Genomic DNA, 17,456 nt, shown 5'->3' with positions numbered 1-17,456 from the left:
GGATATAAAGTGAAATCCAATTTAAACAACGGCATGGATTGATCCCATTTGTGCAAACACCCGAGTTCTTCCCGAAAACAAAGTTGTTAACATTACACACTGCAATGTCTATCTTCAAATAACAATAATCAAAGCCAGGGGTATAGTATAGAAACTAGCTAGTAAACATCACACCTTTTAAATAGATGGTCCGAAAATATAAATGAAACAAAGGGACCCAAAGAAAACCAAATTCAAGGAAAGCAACTCATGTGGGGTAAGTTGGATCAGGATATACATGGTTATCCCTAATGGTGAACACACACACACATATATATATATATATATATATATATATATATTTATATAATTTTTTTTTACATAAGATTAGATTTTTGAATTGAACAAATCAATCATAAGACTAATTGTTTATATAACAACTTATGAATGAATCACTTAATTAAATAAGAATAATATTTTTTACAAGTAGAACTATATATGCAACTAAATCAGTATATATAATATTGATTTTTCCAAGTTCCAGCAACCAACGTGGACTGTCAATTGCATGTGCTTTCCATAATATAAATATAGTAGCGTCTCCGTATAGTCATCATTTATCTTTATCCACGAGTCTTATCTCAAACTATTCCCCATTTTATTGGAAATACTTCATGATCAATCCTCCACCTAGGAGCTTACACAGATTATCTAAAGAAGAACTAATCCAAATAGTCGCTCAATCATTTAAATTAAAAAAAGACGGTAGATATACAATATATGAATTTTGTATATATATTATGTATATAAACGTGTATTATATATGTATACTAATTAAAAAAGGTGAATACTGAATCCAACCGGCTATTTTGTGCGAGGATCCCTTATCTGAAATCTTTAAAAGAAAATAAGGAGTGCATTTCTTATTCTTTTAAGTCTTAAGAATTTGGTCAAGCCACAGCCCCTGATCAGAATTTGATATATTGGATTGACCACTAGTGAGCAAGGTTGAAAATGTGGCCCAAATGTTATGTAAGATTGCTATCTAATCTAAAGGGTGCGCCAAACGTAGAAGTTATCCAAAGCACAGCTCCAAACTAATACTCTCTTCATTCTTTTTTATTTGTCTTTACTCTTATGCGTTTTTGTGGTTTTCATTGATGGAATTTCCGTGAGGAGGACGATTTGTGGTTTTCTCTTATCCCCCGCACATGATCTTTAAGTCCCTTTCCCTCAGCTTTTATAGAGCTTTTCAATGACAATTGCTATTATAAGCCAAATATTCCATTTCTCCACTTCTTGATGCTAATTCTCAAATCCTGACTTCTGCTTAGGTACGATCTCTCTCTCTATCTCTATCTCTCGCTCACACACACAAAAAAATCAAGAATTTTTTCTTGCTAAGTTTAACTATCAAGATACTTATAATACAATTAGAGCTAACTATCAAGATAATTATAAGACAATTAGAACTAATCTTGTCATGTCGTCTCTTCTCTTTTTCTTGCATTTGGATAGCAAATTGCATATTCTAAGTTGAAAACATAGTCGTATACTAATTGAACTGAGGAGTTTAGATAGTACATATTTGAACTTTATTGTGGGCAAGCAAGCACGATATGCATGTGTGCGTTTACATATTATTACTATTGTACACTAATTGTATGATTAAGTAACTTGTTGAATTGCAGGTGTATATTGAGGATTATTATGGCTGGAAAATTTAGGAAGTGCATGCTACTATGTTGTTCAAGAAAGTCTCTCAATCAGGTTAATTCTAGACCTCTACCCTTTTATATCTGATTGCCTTTATTTTTAGTTCAATGATGGTAGTGTGATAGTCTAAGTACGCTAAAAACGTACCCGCACCCTGACATCCTTATATTTCTGCCTACAACTAGTGCTGTTCCGAGCAAAAAAAAAAAAAAAAAGAGCAATTAAAATTTTACGAGTATTAATACTGCTGGGTGGTTGTTGTAATACTGAGGGAAATCCATAATACAAACCTCCCCTCTATCCCAAAATGTTCGATATATAATATTCTCTTCCTGAGGTCCAAATTATATAAATTTTGACAAAGATTTTAAAAACTTTCCTCCTTCATGTTATATAAGTGAAAAATATCAAAAAAATTGAGGCGTAAAGGATAATTGTTCGAGTCTAATTTTCTTTTCCCGTACAAGGAAAAAAGCTCTCCCTCCATACAAACACAAAATCTTTATGGGCCCAAGCCCACTTTGGCCCTCTATCATATATACCTGGTTTGGACACCCACATTGTATTTCTTTGAGAAATGTATATTTTTAGCCACTTTTAAAAATAATAGCGCATAAAATATATATTTTTTGGATATCTATATATATATTTTATACACTTTTTGGCTAGCGAATGAAATTAGTTCGATCGACTGGCTAATTTTGTATTTTGCCCTATTTCTTTTCAATTCGGTTAAATCACTATACAACATAGCTTCCCCAGGTGGCTTTAATAGAAAATAAGAAGGAAACTTTACACAAATAGCCGGCCGGGTTTGTGGTTTATTTTCTAGCAAGAAGACCTACTAAATAGGAGGAAAAGGTGCTATCCCAATAGGTTCTGGATCGGATCGGCTTTCTCTTATCACAAGTCTTGTGATATATATGATACACATAGAAATGAACATCTTTGAGCAAGGAATTCCTAGTTGAATGATTCCCTATCAATATCATTACTCTTACTGAAACTTACAAAGTCATCTTTTTGAAGATCGAAGAAATTCCCTAGTATACCTAGATTATACACATATTATATACAGTTATATAAATACATATTATACATAGATCATACATATATTATTATTTTTAATTTAAACAATTGAATGGACCACTATTTAGGTTAATTATTCAAATAAAAGAAGACCATAAAACATAGGTCAATGATGAAGAATTGAAGAGAAAACGGCCTTCTAAATTATACTTTGATTAAACCAATAACCTCAAGTTAATGTTGGGAAGTTCTTGCGATTTCTAAAGTTTTAAAAGTAATATGGGTAGCCCACTAAGTAAATATACTCTATTTAGACCGCCAGGCCCAAACCATTTTAGCTTGGTAATAGTAAATTAGTAATAGCGCGCTAGCCGCTTCATGGAGGGGCATTTGCATCTATATCCGTTTTTTGTGTCACGTTTTAGCTTGTGTCCGTTTTGCAAAAAAAATTGCAAGCGTACACACTTTTTCGCATAACTTCAGCATACGGAGCTGAAGTAGCAAAGACAATCACGCAAAACTTCAGCATTCTAATAGTCGGGCCTGAAGTTTAGCTCTAAAGCTGAGCTGAAATTTTTGTTTGTAACTGGCAAACTTCAGCTGCTGAAGTTTTTGTTTGTAAGCTTCAGCTCTAGAGATGAAGTTTTTGTTTTGTAACTGTCGAGCTTCAGCTCTAGAGTTGAAGTTTTTGTTTGTAATTGGAGCTGAAGTTTTTGTTTGTAAGCTTCAGCTCTAGAACTGAAGTTTTTGTTTGTAAGCTTCAGCTCTAAAGCTGAAGTTTTTGTTTTGTAACTGTCGAACTTTAGCTCTAGAGCTGAAGTTTTTGTTTGTATCTGGCGAACTTCAGCTGCTGAAGTTTTTGTTTGTAAGCTTCAGCTCTAGAGCTGAAGTTTTTGTTTTGTAACTGTCGAACTTCAGCTCTAGAGCTGAAGTTTTTGTTTGTAACTGGAGCTGAAGTTTTTGTTTCTAAGCTTTAGCTCTAGAGCTAAAGTTTTTGTTTTGTAATTGCCGAACTTCAGCTCTAGAGTTGAAGTTTTTGTTTGTAACTGGCGAACTTCAGCTCTAGAGCTGAAGTTTTTTCTGAAAAAATCAGCTTTTTATGTTATCGTCCACTTTAAATGCAGCAACCTCATTTCGTCTAACTCACACTCAGCTTTGCTCAGCCATTTTTATTGCTAACCAACCGATATTCAAAAATACATTATACAGTTCTATTATACATTCAGAAAACACAAATTTTTCTTTTTCTGAACACAAAAACATATAATTCACATATACAAGGTTAGCTTTCTACTTGCTTCAATTATGCTTCTGGCTATAGCAATAAGTCTCTCCACAAATTATGTTGGAAAAATCCCAAGTACTAGAGGCTCTTTCTAAAAATGATTATTAATTTCTTGAAAACGAAATCCTAGATAAAAACGTTGTGTGAATACAAGTTATATACATAGCCGTAATAGATTTCTTGCAGAAAAGGGAGAAGGAGAAGTTTGAGAAAGAAGAGGCGGATATAACTTTGACGAGGAAAAAGGGGGCTGAAATTATTTAAAAAGTGGGTACAAGTTAAAAGTTTTAAAAAATGGGTATAGATTAAATGGAGGCGACCAAATAGGGCGCCCCGTATAATTTTTACTTCATGGAATTTTGAATTTTACAAGTGAAACTCCATAATAATAATTTATTTTTCAACTAAAAAAGTTGTAAAGTGCTGTTTCTTAATTTTATCCCTTATGGTCACGAAGTCTTTGGTACTACCTTCTTGGTCCTTGCACTATTTTAGGTTTCAACTGGATTCATCCTTTTCCATACTGCTGCTTTAATTATGACAGAAAATGCAGTACAAGTGAGTCGTTAAATCCTTAAAGAGCAATTAAAAGCAATAGGAAATATGCACGACATGACATGAAAAGGGGAAGTTTATGTAAGTAATAAAGTTCTACTTTTACTTTTTGATTTTTCGCCAAATAAGGATATGATGACAAAGCAGTTGTGTCAATGCCTTGTGGACATTCTCGTTTTGATTCCTCGTTCTACTAAGACCCTGTTTGGCCAAGCTGTCAAAATCTGCTTATTTTGAAAAGTACTTTTGGAAAAAAATAATTTATATTTGGCCAATTTATTTAAGAAGTACATTTTGCAACATTTGGTAAACTAAGTGTGTTTGGCCAATCTTTCTAAAAAATACTTTTGAGTGTCAAATTACCAAAAAGGATAGTACTAAGGTCTTATAATTCTTTTAAAGAGAAAAATGAACTCAAATATTTATCGTAAGGGACTACTATTTTTAATTTATTTAATTAAAATATAAAACATAAAGTAAACAATCATATTAAAGATTTAAATTAATTTTACACTTATAGTTATACCAAAGCATATATTATTATCAAGTATAATTACTTATTGTTACATGATGATTTGAATCATCAAAATACATCATTCAGTATGAATTAGAAGTCCATTCCACAAATTATTATATAGTGATAATCTACCATGAAATAAGTAAAGTCACTCACACAAGATAATATTTCTCAACAATTTCATCTCTACGTCTATCACACAACGCCTCTATATTAGTGGAAGACTTGCCTTGCATTTCTAATGGAATATCAGAAGGTCCATCTCCTTCCTCAATCTTTGTGGTAACGTCTTCATTAGCATAATAATTGAATTCCTTATCGGTATAAGAATGTCATCGGATGAAATTATGTATAGCCATGGTAATTGTAACTAGATGATTCCGAGTGTCAAACTTGAAAGATGGCATTGAACGTAAAACAGAAATAATTTTAAATATATAAAAATAATTTATTTTGTAAAAAAATAGTTAAGTATGTTTAAATTCAAATTCAAAAAGAGTAACGAATTATTAACAACACATAATATATAATTTTTTTTAAATTTAAATTCAAAAAAAAACTAATTAGTATTACCTAACCTTACTAACTTTATCCTAAATTGCCAAGTGGCCTATTGTCAGGTTGCCACTTGGCTTAATGTGTGATCCTTTTTCTTCTTCTTTTAATAATATATAGATAGATTATGTGTTGAAATTGTAAATTTATTACCTATTTGTAGGTAATTTTCACAAATTAGATTTGATAACTGTTTTAAAGATTCGAGAACTAATAGTATATAGCATAAGAAATTATAAATGATTATTTGTAGGAAGAGATTTGATAATCCAAAGAAGGATGTAGATAATTTGCTTTAATGTCAAAAAAGAAGAAGATAATTTGGAAAGTTACAAGACATTACACAAAGAACAAATCAAAAACAAGAAAAGTCAATAAAGAATTTGGGAAGTTACAATATAATTCATGTATATGATATCTTTAGTTTTAAAAGAATGATAAAAACTAGAAACAAAAATGAAAAGAAAAAACTTAAATTAGTAAGGGATAATTTGAAAAATATAAATTTATGGTGAGGATAGTTTTGTCTTGAATAAATTAATTTTTCACTTCTGCTTCTGCTTCTTACCAAAAGCAGAAAAACTGCTTCTGCTGTTGGCCAAAAATACTTCTCTGTATTGGCCAAACAGCTTAAATTTTTTTAAAAGTACTTTTTTGAAGGAAAAAAAGTACTTTTGACATCCCAAAAGCTTGGCCAAACAAGCTCTGAATCACCCCACAAAAGACTACACAATTAAATACGAATAATTCAGGAGAAAACTAATTTTGAGTTAATACTTCAATCAGACCGACAAGCCCAAACTTCATAAATTCAATGTTTTAGCCAATTGACTCGACACGTTTTCATCATTTTAGTGAACTACTAAAAGGTCCAAACAAGCGCTTTATTATACAGAATTTAGACCAATAAGCCCAAATTTTGTTAGATGGCTTTAATTTTCCCTTTTTTTTCATAGGCTTTACACGAGTAAGAAATGTTCTGGTGGATAACGGTTCTTAAGCGATACAAAGATTCAAACTCGTAAATATTTAACGGAAAAAGAAATTTAAGAAAGAAAGACAGACTTTTTAGAACTTATAATCTACAACATGTCATAAATATTTTGTTTGGCTATAAAATCATATCATCAAGGATAAAATAAAAGTTTAAAATTATATTGTTTTTAAATATAAAAATATATTATTCTTCTTGAAATAGATTAAAAAAGGAACTACGCGGCATAAAATGAACTAAAGAACTAGCATTTTTTGGTCATCATTCGATTGTCTTTTTGGTACCTTTATTTGCTACATAAGATTGAAAAGTATTGATCATATATAGGTAGGACTTCCACAAAACTCAGGCTATTAGAAAAAGTATGCTCAAAGGAGCACTCTAGAGAAGAAAAAATGAAGATGGGCGTCACTTCAGGAGTCATTTTTCTGATAATCAATTTTAATGGTATGGTTGAAATTGGGAAATGGCCTTTTGGACTTTCTTAAGAACACCTATCATTTCTACTACTTCTCTCTTTTGCGATTTGCATGTTCCTCATTCGTCATTTTCCATATATGTGTCATGTAGTCTTCTTAACCTTTTGTGGCTCATGAACTTCCACATAACCTTTCCAATTCCAAAAGAATATTTTGAGTGTTGCTTTTACTTTCGAATTGAGGTTGGACATTGATTGATATGATGAGGATTACGTACAAATATTAGTCTTTCTATTACGATAGTACGTATCATTTTATATTTTGAGCCGAGGCTCTCCTGGAAACAGTCTCTCTACCCTTCGGGGTAGGGGTAAGGTCTGCGTACATATTACCCTCCCCAGACCCCACTGGGTCGTTGTTGTTGTTGTTGTATCATTTTATATTTTGGTACAAAAAAAGTACTCCTTTTATTTTACTTTGTTTGTCATAATTTAACATAGCACAATTTAGTAAAGAGATAAAAACGTTTGAAAAGTTTGGTTTTAAATATGTTATAATATTTGTATAATTATACAAAATTAAACTTGTGTTCTTAAATATTTTATAATATTTGTGGATCTATAAAAACTTATCAATAGAAAATATATGAATGTATTATCTTTTTATGACGAAATAATAAAAAAATAACATCAAAGTGAAATGGAAGGAATATTCAATAACTTATTAATGTCATATCTATCGCCATTTTGAAGATATTTATCTTACAATTTCTAACTTTTGGTTGTATTCAAAATTCAAAAAGAAAGAAAAAATCTAGTCTTTAGACTCTTAGTTAGCATTGAAGAATGCTCAATTGAATTTCAATAAGTAAAAAGGTGAATCAATCTAGAAATGATGGACTTTTCTTACTACATCGGAACTTTATATGAAAACAAAAACTCCATTTGATTTTTAATTAAATGTATAGTTCAAACAAGATATAATTTATTATTTTAAATAAGGTATGTAAAGAGCAATAAAAAATTATTTAAGAACACAAAATGTTGAAGAAATGAATCAACGTTCACTCCAAAAGCCAAAAATAGAAGGCCATAGTTGACTTGCATATGGAAAACAAACAGCCACCGGCAAGCCAGAAAGGCCGCATTGCGCGTACTAGCCCTTACCTAATGAAACTTTATAATAATAATAATAATAATTAATAATCATATCCTGTATTTGAATTAGTCATATAATTAGGAGACAAAGCAGGATTCTATTATGTCGGATTAATGTATTGTACGTGCCTGTGTGCCCCTAACCCTGTAAAAACCTTTTTAAATATTTGGTTTTTACAAGTCAGTGATCAGAGGTCATAATTTTAACTCCAAGGTGCCTAATCACTTTTATGTTATCCTGTTGAGTTTCTTATTTATTATGTCAAGGTAAACCGCAACTTTTAAGTATTGAGTAAAAAGACTAACCCTACGCACATTCTTTCAGTTTATATTTTGCGTGTAGTTGGTACCATTGTGCTAAAATAAACAAAATAGAAGTATTTTCTAAATATATTCTTTTAGTTGTTTGTTTGAGAGTAAAATATACTTTTCAAGAAAGTGTACATAATTTCAAAGTCGATGATAGTGAAGTGAAATCCTACTATTCTAATAATCACAAATTAAATTAATAAAGGGAGCTGTGAATGCTCTTAGTAAAATAATGCGCAAGGAAACTCTTTTATGAAAAACAGAATTTTTTTTGTCACAATTCGGAATACAACACTACATGTTAGAAATGTAATGAACAGGATCATAGTAGTTTCTTCTTCTTCTTTGTTACTAATGTGAAATTAATAATATCAAATTTGTATTTAGAGGATTTTCTGTTGAGTTCCCACGCTGGTGGGTCATTGGTTATTGGTAACCTTTTAGTCTCCTTTATGCTCCTCTTATTTTAAGCAAATTTCACCTTTTGAGTTAATTTTTGGAATTGAGTTAGGTTTAAGGTTCATTTTTTTTAATTATGATATCTGAGTTAAATTTATTCCAATTCATAATTTATCAGATATTGGACCCTCATCTTATATTATAAATGTCCAATCTTAGACATAGTGTTGAATTCCCATATCATGAATTATTTGATCTTCTTATACAATTTTCGATAATTCTGGTTCCATGAACTACCTTTTAAATTTGAATTAAATCCAGTGACCATTTCGTTAACATCCTTTCTTTAGTATCCTCTTTTCTTTGACATATACATTATTGTTAATTTATATTATATGGGGTCATAATTGAAATGAACTGTTTAATCGGAACTGAGAAAGCGAAGATAAGTGGCCCATTCCCCCAAAACCGCAACTACAAATGGCTGACGCCTTTAGATGTACACATGTTCCATCCATTAGGGCGTTGAATATTCATTCAATCTAAATAATATTACACTTTCCAAATTCAAACTTCATTCAATCTTAACAAATATAATTTCACAAATTCAATCTAATTAAATATAGTAATTACTATCCAACTCCAACTGGATTATACACAATAACAAACCATGGATTAGCCTTCTCATCTAACCATGGTTAAATCTCCCTTTCTATAAATGCGCCCTACACTGTCCTTTTACGACACAGAGAACGTTTACTGCTGAGACCGTCTCTACTGCTAACAGAAGCCATCACCTTTCTCCTTCCTCCTTCAATATGACTTTATTCTCCACAAATCCACGTGAGGTAACATTAAATCTTCATAATTCTAATAGAAATTTTATCCCCCCCTCCCCCCCATAATTCTAATATATTTTTCACCTCTTTTTCTGATTCAATCTTCCCCAATTCAAATTTCCACTTTTTTTCATCTTCCACATGAGTGCCTATCGAAATTAAGTAGGATCAAAGAGCAGGATATGGATTATATGATTTTTTGGTTAAATAACTTATATGATTTAATTTGGCGTGTAACAACGTTGTTGTGAATAAATATTGTCGTTTGTTTCTGACTTGCAGGTTACGAAAATGGCAGAGGATTCATATGAAGACGCCATTGCAGGACTGAAAAAGCTCCTCAGGTAGAGAGTACAGTACCATTAATTTTTCCCACTTTATGTCCTTTTCCCGCAGCACTTTCCGTTACTTCTATAACGTAATTAGTGCACAGAATTCTGTACTGATCTGTCATTTCCCTATTCCTAAGGACGCGGACGGTGATTTCATCATCTTATTTAGAGCTATCCTAATCCGTTTGCACTACGCGGGACCTACTTTTTGTTTGTCAGTAGGTCCCACACGGAGTGGGTGGTTGAATATTTAATATATATATATTTTTTTTGGCTTTGTTGTTGGTAGTGAGAAGAATGAGCTGGAAGATGCAGCGGTCGCGAAGATACGGCAGTTGACGGCGGAGTTGGAAGGCGCCGGCGGGAAAAAGTCTGACCCGGATGAGAAGATCCGAACCGGATTCGCCCACTTCAAGGCGGAGAAATATGAGTAAGTTGTTATAGCAAGTACTTTGCCGTAAAAGATTTGTGTCCTATGCTATTAAAAGTACGTCCGAACCTTCGGTTATGGGGCATAAAATATTGCAAGATTCTCGGATTTGCTGCCTGAAACTTTTAATAAGTGATATATTGACATAATTCATGTTGATTGTTCTTTTCCACTATTGAAGGTTGGAAGTTTGACTCTCGGTGTAAAATACTATGTTACTCCTCCAATATAAGTTATACTCCGTCCGGTTCAAAATAAGTGATTTTTTAGCTTTTTTTTTTGTGGTCCAAAATAAATAATTTTTTCAGATTTCAAGAATGAAGGAGTTAATAGTGTTGGAGTATGTGTTAGAAATATTTATTTGAAGAAATAATAAAGGTTAATATGGCAAATTTCATTGTTAATTAATGTTAAAAGGTGGATTTCTTAATATGTATGAAAACAGCTAAAATCACTTATTTTGGACGGAGGGAGTAATAGAGAACATATTTTATACGTTTAACATAAAATTAATATGTTGAATAATTATTATATAACGATGCTATTATATATATTTGATTGCATTTTAACTTTTTTTTAGCAGGTAATCTAAGTGACTAATCATGCTTTTATTGATGGTTATTTTTAGTATGATTTGATAGTATAATGTTTTTCTCTCTTTAATGTATATGAGTTGGATTTAAAAGAATGAAACTTTTGCTTGGCCAATTCATATAAGTGGTTGGTTAACGAGATTCCTAGCTTAATTTAGTTTGAAAACAAGATCGATGTCTATAATGATTACTAACTTTTATTATAATTCATCCATTGTATTAGCATAATTTATCATATTTAGAATAAAGTATATTTATTGAAATTGCAAAAGTTAGGAAATAATTCTACTAAATGATAGAAATATATTGATAGGCCCAAAAAAGTCGAAGAAATTGATCAAAAAAGAAAATTAAAGTCAAAGTAAACAGGAGTAGCTCTTTGATATGATTGTGGACAAGTGGATTGCTAGGTGTCCAAATTGTGTCTGCGAAAGGTGGAATCCTGATCATTGAAGCCTAGCTTTCTGTTCACTCTTTCTTTATAAAGATCATGGGCCTTACGTTGCAAAAAGAAAGAATAGTCTCCATAATTAATGGAGAAGAATATGGTACCCATTTTTGTACATTAAAGTGCGCTTAGAAAGAAAAGAAAAGAAGTCGTTCTTAAAAGAGAATTTTAAGTTTACTTCTTGAAAGTAAAGCAGATTTAAATTTCATTTAAAAAAAGGTAATTGGACTAACGATGTTGATGAATCTCCAAAATATACAAGATAAAGATTTCAAGTGTGTTTGTAAGTTCATTTTAACATAGATTTTTTTTGTAATTTGCAAAGCTTCTTGGGATAGTTGTAATAAATATTTTTGCCTATATAATCATGTTTATTAATTCAGAATTCTTAACCTTCGAAGTTGCACTTTATTTGTAGGAAAAATCCTGAGTTGTTTGGACAGCTTGCAAAAGGTCAAAGCCCTAAGGTAATTCATACAGTATTAGTAATGTGTGATCTCTTCAGGCTTCTTGTTTCAGCAGTTAATAATAAATTATTGATCATATCCTTGGTTAATATAGTAACAATAAGACTTTTTAATGATCCAAGCAACATAGAGGGTTTCCTACGGTCAATTGTGCATTGTAGAACTACTACTACTACTAATAGCATTTATTATTATTATTATTATTATTATTATTATTATTTGTCACCATAGCGCTCTTTTATGAGTTAGCATTTTCTGAAGTCTTTTTCCTCCCATTAGTAAAAGAAGAAATAATTATATCTTGCAAATTCTTTGATTATGACCCCTTTTTTCCAAAAATATTTTATGTAAATCAATGTCAATACATGCTGTCCTCCACAATTGTTAATTGTTCCTGGACGTCAAGAATGCGCTTTATTGTTGGGATTGCACAACAATTGTCATGGCGTTTAAGGCACGTTAACATTGACAAATACTCATAATTTCTCATTAAATAACGTGCAGTTCTTGGTATTCGCCTGCTCCGATTCCCGAGTATGCCCATCCCACATCCTCAATTTCCAGCCAGGTGAAGCTTTTGTGGTCCGTAATATTGCAAACATGGTCCCTCCTTTTGATCAGGTGAATTTTACTGCCTTATGTCCTATAGCAATTACAGTTGATAATTTTACATATACAATAAATATTAAGTTTGTAACCTTTTCCACAATAAGTGCAGTAGTCTGAATTTGCCTTTGAAAAAATGGCAAAAGAGAATAAAGTATTGCTTATGTAAATCTAATACCACGCTGGAGACTTAATCAACAAGAATCAAGAACCAGAAAGAAAAGACCTAAACGCAAGTTGAGGAAAATGATGTGGATATTATTGTTGGGTATGCCAACAAAGTCCCACATAGGTAGCTGAAAAGATTGGTAGTCTACATATAAGGTGTATGAATCTCTTAATGGTGTGAGACCTTTTGGGGAAAACCGTGCGGGCTTGGCCCAAAGTGGACAACATCACACCATGTTAAGAGTATCTTTGGGCCATTTAGCCCAACAATTTGGTATTCTTTATTTTCGGATTTGCCTCTACCTCGTTATAACAATTATGGCATAAAGTTTTGAACTTTACATTGTTCGGAGTTGAATGAAGATTCTGAAACATGTATGTTACAGTGGGGCGAATCTTTAACCCATCATTTATCTTGTACTTTTTGCACGCTGTTCTAATTAATAACTGTATTTTAAGTCAATCTAACTCTCTAATTTTGTTATACAGACAAAATATTCTGGAGTGGGTGCCGCAGTCGAATATGCAGTTGTCCACCTAAAGGTTAGTCATTTTTAAACACCTAGATGACGGTTGATTATTGGTTTTACACGTAGTACGTCTGCTTAATTAATCCTTTAATTAATAAAGTAGCTCATTTTATCCTTACAATAGTACGTTAATTAGGGCATGACTCTAGCGTTTTTTAGCCTGCCATTTATGCTCCATTGGTCCAACGCTACCTAACTAAAGAGATGCCTTTCTTACTTTCTCCCCATATTTATGTAATTGAAAATGTCAACTTGTCTGACTTTGACTTTAATATCATGAGTTAAGAAGGATATTTGTAATAAAAATATAACTTAAATATAAAGAGAATCCCTTTTAGGAGTGTGTTGAGGCCATTCGTGTAATAACCTAAGTTTCTCCTAATTGAGTTGGAGAAACATTTTTACCTCTCTTAACATTGTTTTGTGTGAATTTTCAGAGAAAATATTTTTATTAACTTCTAAATTAATATTGAAGTCCGACAGTACTTGTCTGATTGGTCTCAAACCTTTATAAATTTGCCTCTCACTGAACGTCCCATGTGCGTGGTAGAAATCAAAATACACATTAATTACGTCAGCTCATAGCTTCAGCCTTAAGTAAGTAAGGATTAGTACAATGAGTTATTATGATAATTTTTAATTGCCTTTTCTTGTCCTTTTCCTATCTATTTGGAGTTGTGACTTAACAAAAACATGCAGGCGGTAGAAATCAAAATATGCATTAATCAGATCTTAACTTCAGCCTTAAGAAAGTAGGGATTAGTACAATCATTTAATTTGACGATTTTTAATTGTCTCTACTTTTCCTATTTATTTGGAGTTGTCATTTAAAACAAAACTAAAAATGTACAACAGGTGGAGAATATTTTGGTGATTGGACACAGCTGTTGTGGAGGTATTAAAGGGCTAATGTCTATCCCTGATGATGGGTCCACAAACAGGTTGGTTTATCCTTATTAAAATAAATGCCTGATAATGATTGAGAATGAAACTGGACTTATCAATAAGCGAATAGTCACCCTTATAAAGCTAGTACTACTTGATAAATAAAAATGATCTGATCAGTCCATTTTGAGTTTTAAAAGCATGTCTGCTCATCAAGATTATTCTAATATAGTAAATTAGGGATACTGTTTATATCAGTCCAATTTGTGCTTAAAACTATGTCTACTCATCAAAAAGAAAAAAATCCAACAGTGCAAATAGTTGGAAAATTCTTCTGATAATTTTTTAGTTTCTTTTGTTGTTTCTGCGTGATTTCTTTGAAGGAGTATGCAATAATTATTCTACATTGCGTGTCAAGAAGTCAAATACTGGTTGAGTAAATTGGTATAAACATTAAAAATTCATACACGAAGGTTTTATACTTTGTGCATTAAAATGCAGTGATTTCATTGAAGAGTGGGTCAAAATCTGTCTGCCGGCCAAAGCGAAGGTAAAGGCAGAATGCTGCCATTTGGATCCCACTGAACAATGCACAAAATTGGAGAAGGTAATTACTCTTTTCGGTACATTAACCATGACATCTTTTAGTAAATAATGCGTAAAATTTTACCATTTGGCAGACTTAATAAATTGTAGATATATAATTATAATGTTAAATGGTTGAGCAGGAGGCAGTGAATGTATCACTAGGCAACTTATTGACATATCCATTTGTAAGAGAAGCTGTGGTGCAGAAAAGTCTTGCACTGAAAGGTGGACACTACGATTTTGTGAATGGATCTTTTGAGCTCTGGAATATAGACTTCAATCTTACCCCTTCTGTTTCACTCTAAACTTTTGCAAAACTGTAACTTTTCATGTAACCAATGCAACTCCGTTTCAAGTTTTTTTCTTCACTTTGCATTTTGATGTAAATGTATTACTTACTGAACAATGTGTGTCACACAAATAATATTAACCGGCTGTTGGAGCTTTGGGCTAGCTTATCTTAAGGTTATCTGCTTATGTTTTTTCACAAATCACAACCTTTGTTTTCGGTGATCGAGCCAAAGTTTTACAGACCAGTTACTTCTATATGTCGAATACAGAATCTTTCATCCATCAAACAATTGTTGTTTTCTTCAAGTTGGGCATAAATATAATGGCGTGTTTACCATTTTTTTTGGGAGCTATCATTTCACTGCTCTATTTTAATTAATTCCTAGATTTTGTTGGGAAGCTAGTGTGGCATCTCAAAAGGTAGTATAGATGAGAACTGCTCAAAAGGAGAGCCATGTTTCAAGGAATGGGATGAATGACTACTTTTCTATTGGTTGTGCGAGTTTCAAGATAAGAGATAAAGCTTCCACTACCTTATCCAATGGGAATGGTCCACGGAACATTGCTCAACCATTGAGGTGCGTAAAATTATCTCTACTGTCGAGGGAAAGAGCATGGGCACTGCTCAAACGAAGTCATGGCTCAACCTGGCCCACGAACACAACTTGGATTTTTCCCTTTAATCATAGACAATCCCATGACTAAACAATAGATTGTAGAGGGGTCCAATCTTCTACCAATTGCTTAGTAAGTGTTCGAGAAAGGGCAAGAGAGATGGTGCATTTTTATGTCAAATACTAATTATATTTCCAATTTATTCCTTTTCTGCCGTAATTACCAATCTTCCCCTAAAACAAGGCTCTAATAGTCATCCTACTTTAATATTTAAACTGCAGCCATTCATTCAAATGATTTTAGATGTCCATATATTGGGGTGGCAGTTTGAGGGGAGAAATTTAAAAATAGCCAGATTTATAAGTGATCATTCATAAATAGTCACAGTTTTAAAAGTAATTAAAATTTAGCCACTTTGTATGTAAAGATAAATTTGAACGAAAATACTGTTCAAGATTCAGAAAATACTCCAGCATAATATACTGGAGTTCCAGCATAAGTATATTCGAACTCCAGTATATTATAATGGAGTTCCAGCATAAGTATACTGGAATGCATATTATAATGGAGTTCTAGCATAAGTATACTGAAACTCCAGCATAATATACTGAATTTCCAGTATAATATACCGGTCCATCATAATATGCTGGAAGTTCATACACAGGTGCTCCAATCTCCAGTATATGTTCCAGCATAATATGCTAAAAGTTCATATACAAGTGCACCGATCTCCAGTATATTATGCTGGACCGGTCCTTGTTACAGCAAAATATTGGCTATTTTTCAATGACTTTGCAAACGCTGGTTATTTTTGTGATCAGTCCGAAAACTAGCTAGCCCGTGCTATTTTTACCAGTTTGTGCACTAACGTATTCAACCCATTCAAGGTTGGGCCGCTCATTGACCCGCCCATCCAACCAATCTCAACCCATCTAAAGGGAATTTTGACTTAGCTATACTACTTTTTAAACTTATTTACCCTTACTATTGAAGTTTTAACTTGATTACAAGTTGATATATAATTTACCAATTATATAGTACCTATAGTGTTAAATAAGTATCCTTAATATTAGAAATTGAATAGGGAATATCAGTTATCTCCTATATTGGTAGTGTATCCAATTTTTCTTCTCTTTTCGTTGCGGGCTCTCTCTCTCTCTATATTATTTCTTTTGCCCTATTTTTCTTCATTCAATCTTTTCTGCTTCTTTCTCTTTTTCATCTCCTTTATCCTTTTTTTCTTTAGGGAATTCTTCAATGGATTTTAATTATTTGATTATGGAGTTTTAACTTAATAATTTTCTTTCATGAGGTACAAATGGTATTCGAATTGAAATTTTCAATTAATAAATTTTAAAGGTGTTTTATTCTCCATCAGTGACAACCATTAAAAAGCTTTGAAGCTTTAAATTCGAATTCAGGTTATCAAAATATATTATCTCTTTAGATTAGATATTGTTGCAAATAATTGGAAATATTCTTTGGAGTTTATATCTCAATTTTGAAGGTGTTTAGTAACGATTAAAGTTTATTTTGACTGAATTTTCATATTGAAACTAGGAGGAGGATGAGGAGGATAGATCTAAAGCTACCATGAACAAGACGCAGCTTCAACCGGAACGTTGATACATCTTCAATGCCAGCTTCCGCCATACACAACAACATCAGCTCCAAAATCTGCACACAAGGTGAAGAAATATAGTATGAGTACGACCGACCCCATGTACTCAATAAGTAACAAACCTAACCT

General features: G+C 32.1%; 1 protein-coding gene across 2 annotated transcripts; it reads left to right on the top strand.

Moving 5' to 3' along the window:
* Positions 1 to 1,155: 1,155 nt before the first annotated feature.
* LOC104249330 (carbonic anhydrase 2-like) lies at positions 1,156 to 15,253 on the top strand. 2 transcript variants are annotated; one of them, XM_009805732.2, is made up of 10 exons: positions 1,156 to 1,313; positions 1,671 to 1,749; positions 10,036 to 10,097; positions 10,375 to 10,515; positions 11,975 to 12,023; positions 12,528 to 12,644; positions 13,287 to 13,340; positions 14,183 to 14,268; positions 14,714 to 14,819; positions 14,941 to 15,253. In XM_009805732.2, the coding sequence occupies exons 2-10, from the start codon at positions 1,690 to 1,692 to the stop codon at positions 15,103 to 15,105; spliced, it is 840 nt and encodes a 279-aa protein (XP_009804034.1). In that variant the 5' UTR covers positions 1,156 to 1,313; positions 1,671 to 1,689; the 3' UTR covers positions 15,106 to 15,253. The 2 variants fall into 2 exon arrangements, with proteins under 2 accessions (XP_009804034.1, XP_009804035.1); XM_009805733.2 differs by lacking the exons at positions 1,156 to 1,313; positions 1,671 to 1,749 and adding an exon at positions 9,431 to 9,762.
* The last annotated feature ends 2,203 nt before the right edge of the window (positions 15,254 to 17,456 follow it).

The sequence above is a fragment of the Nicotiana sylvestris genome, chromosome 10, assembly GCF_000393655.2.
Source record: "Nicotiana sylvestris chromosome 10, ASM39365v2, whole genome shotgun sequence".
Classification (NCBI taxonomy): Eukaryota; Viridiplantae; Streptophyta; class Magnoliopsida; order Solanales; family Solanaceae; genus Nicotiana; species Nicotiana sylvestris.
This window is presented reverse-complemented; position numbering and strand designations above follow the sequence as displayed.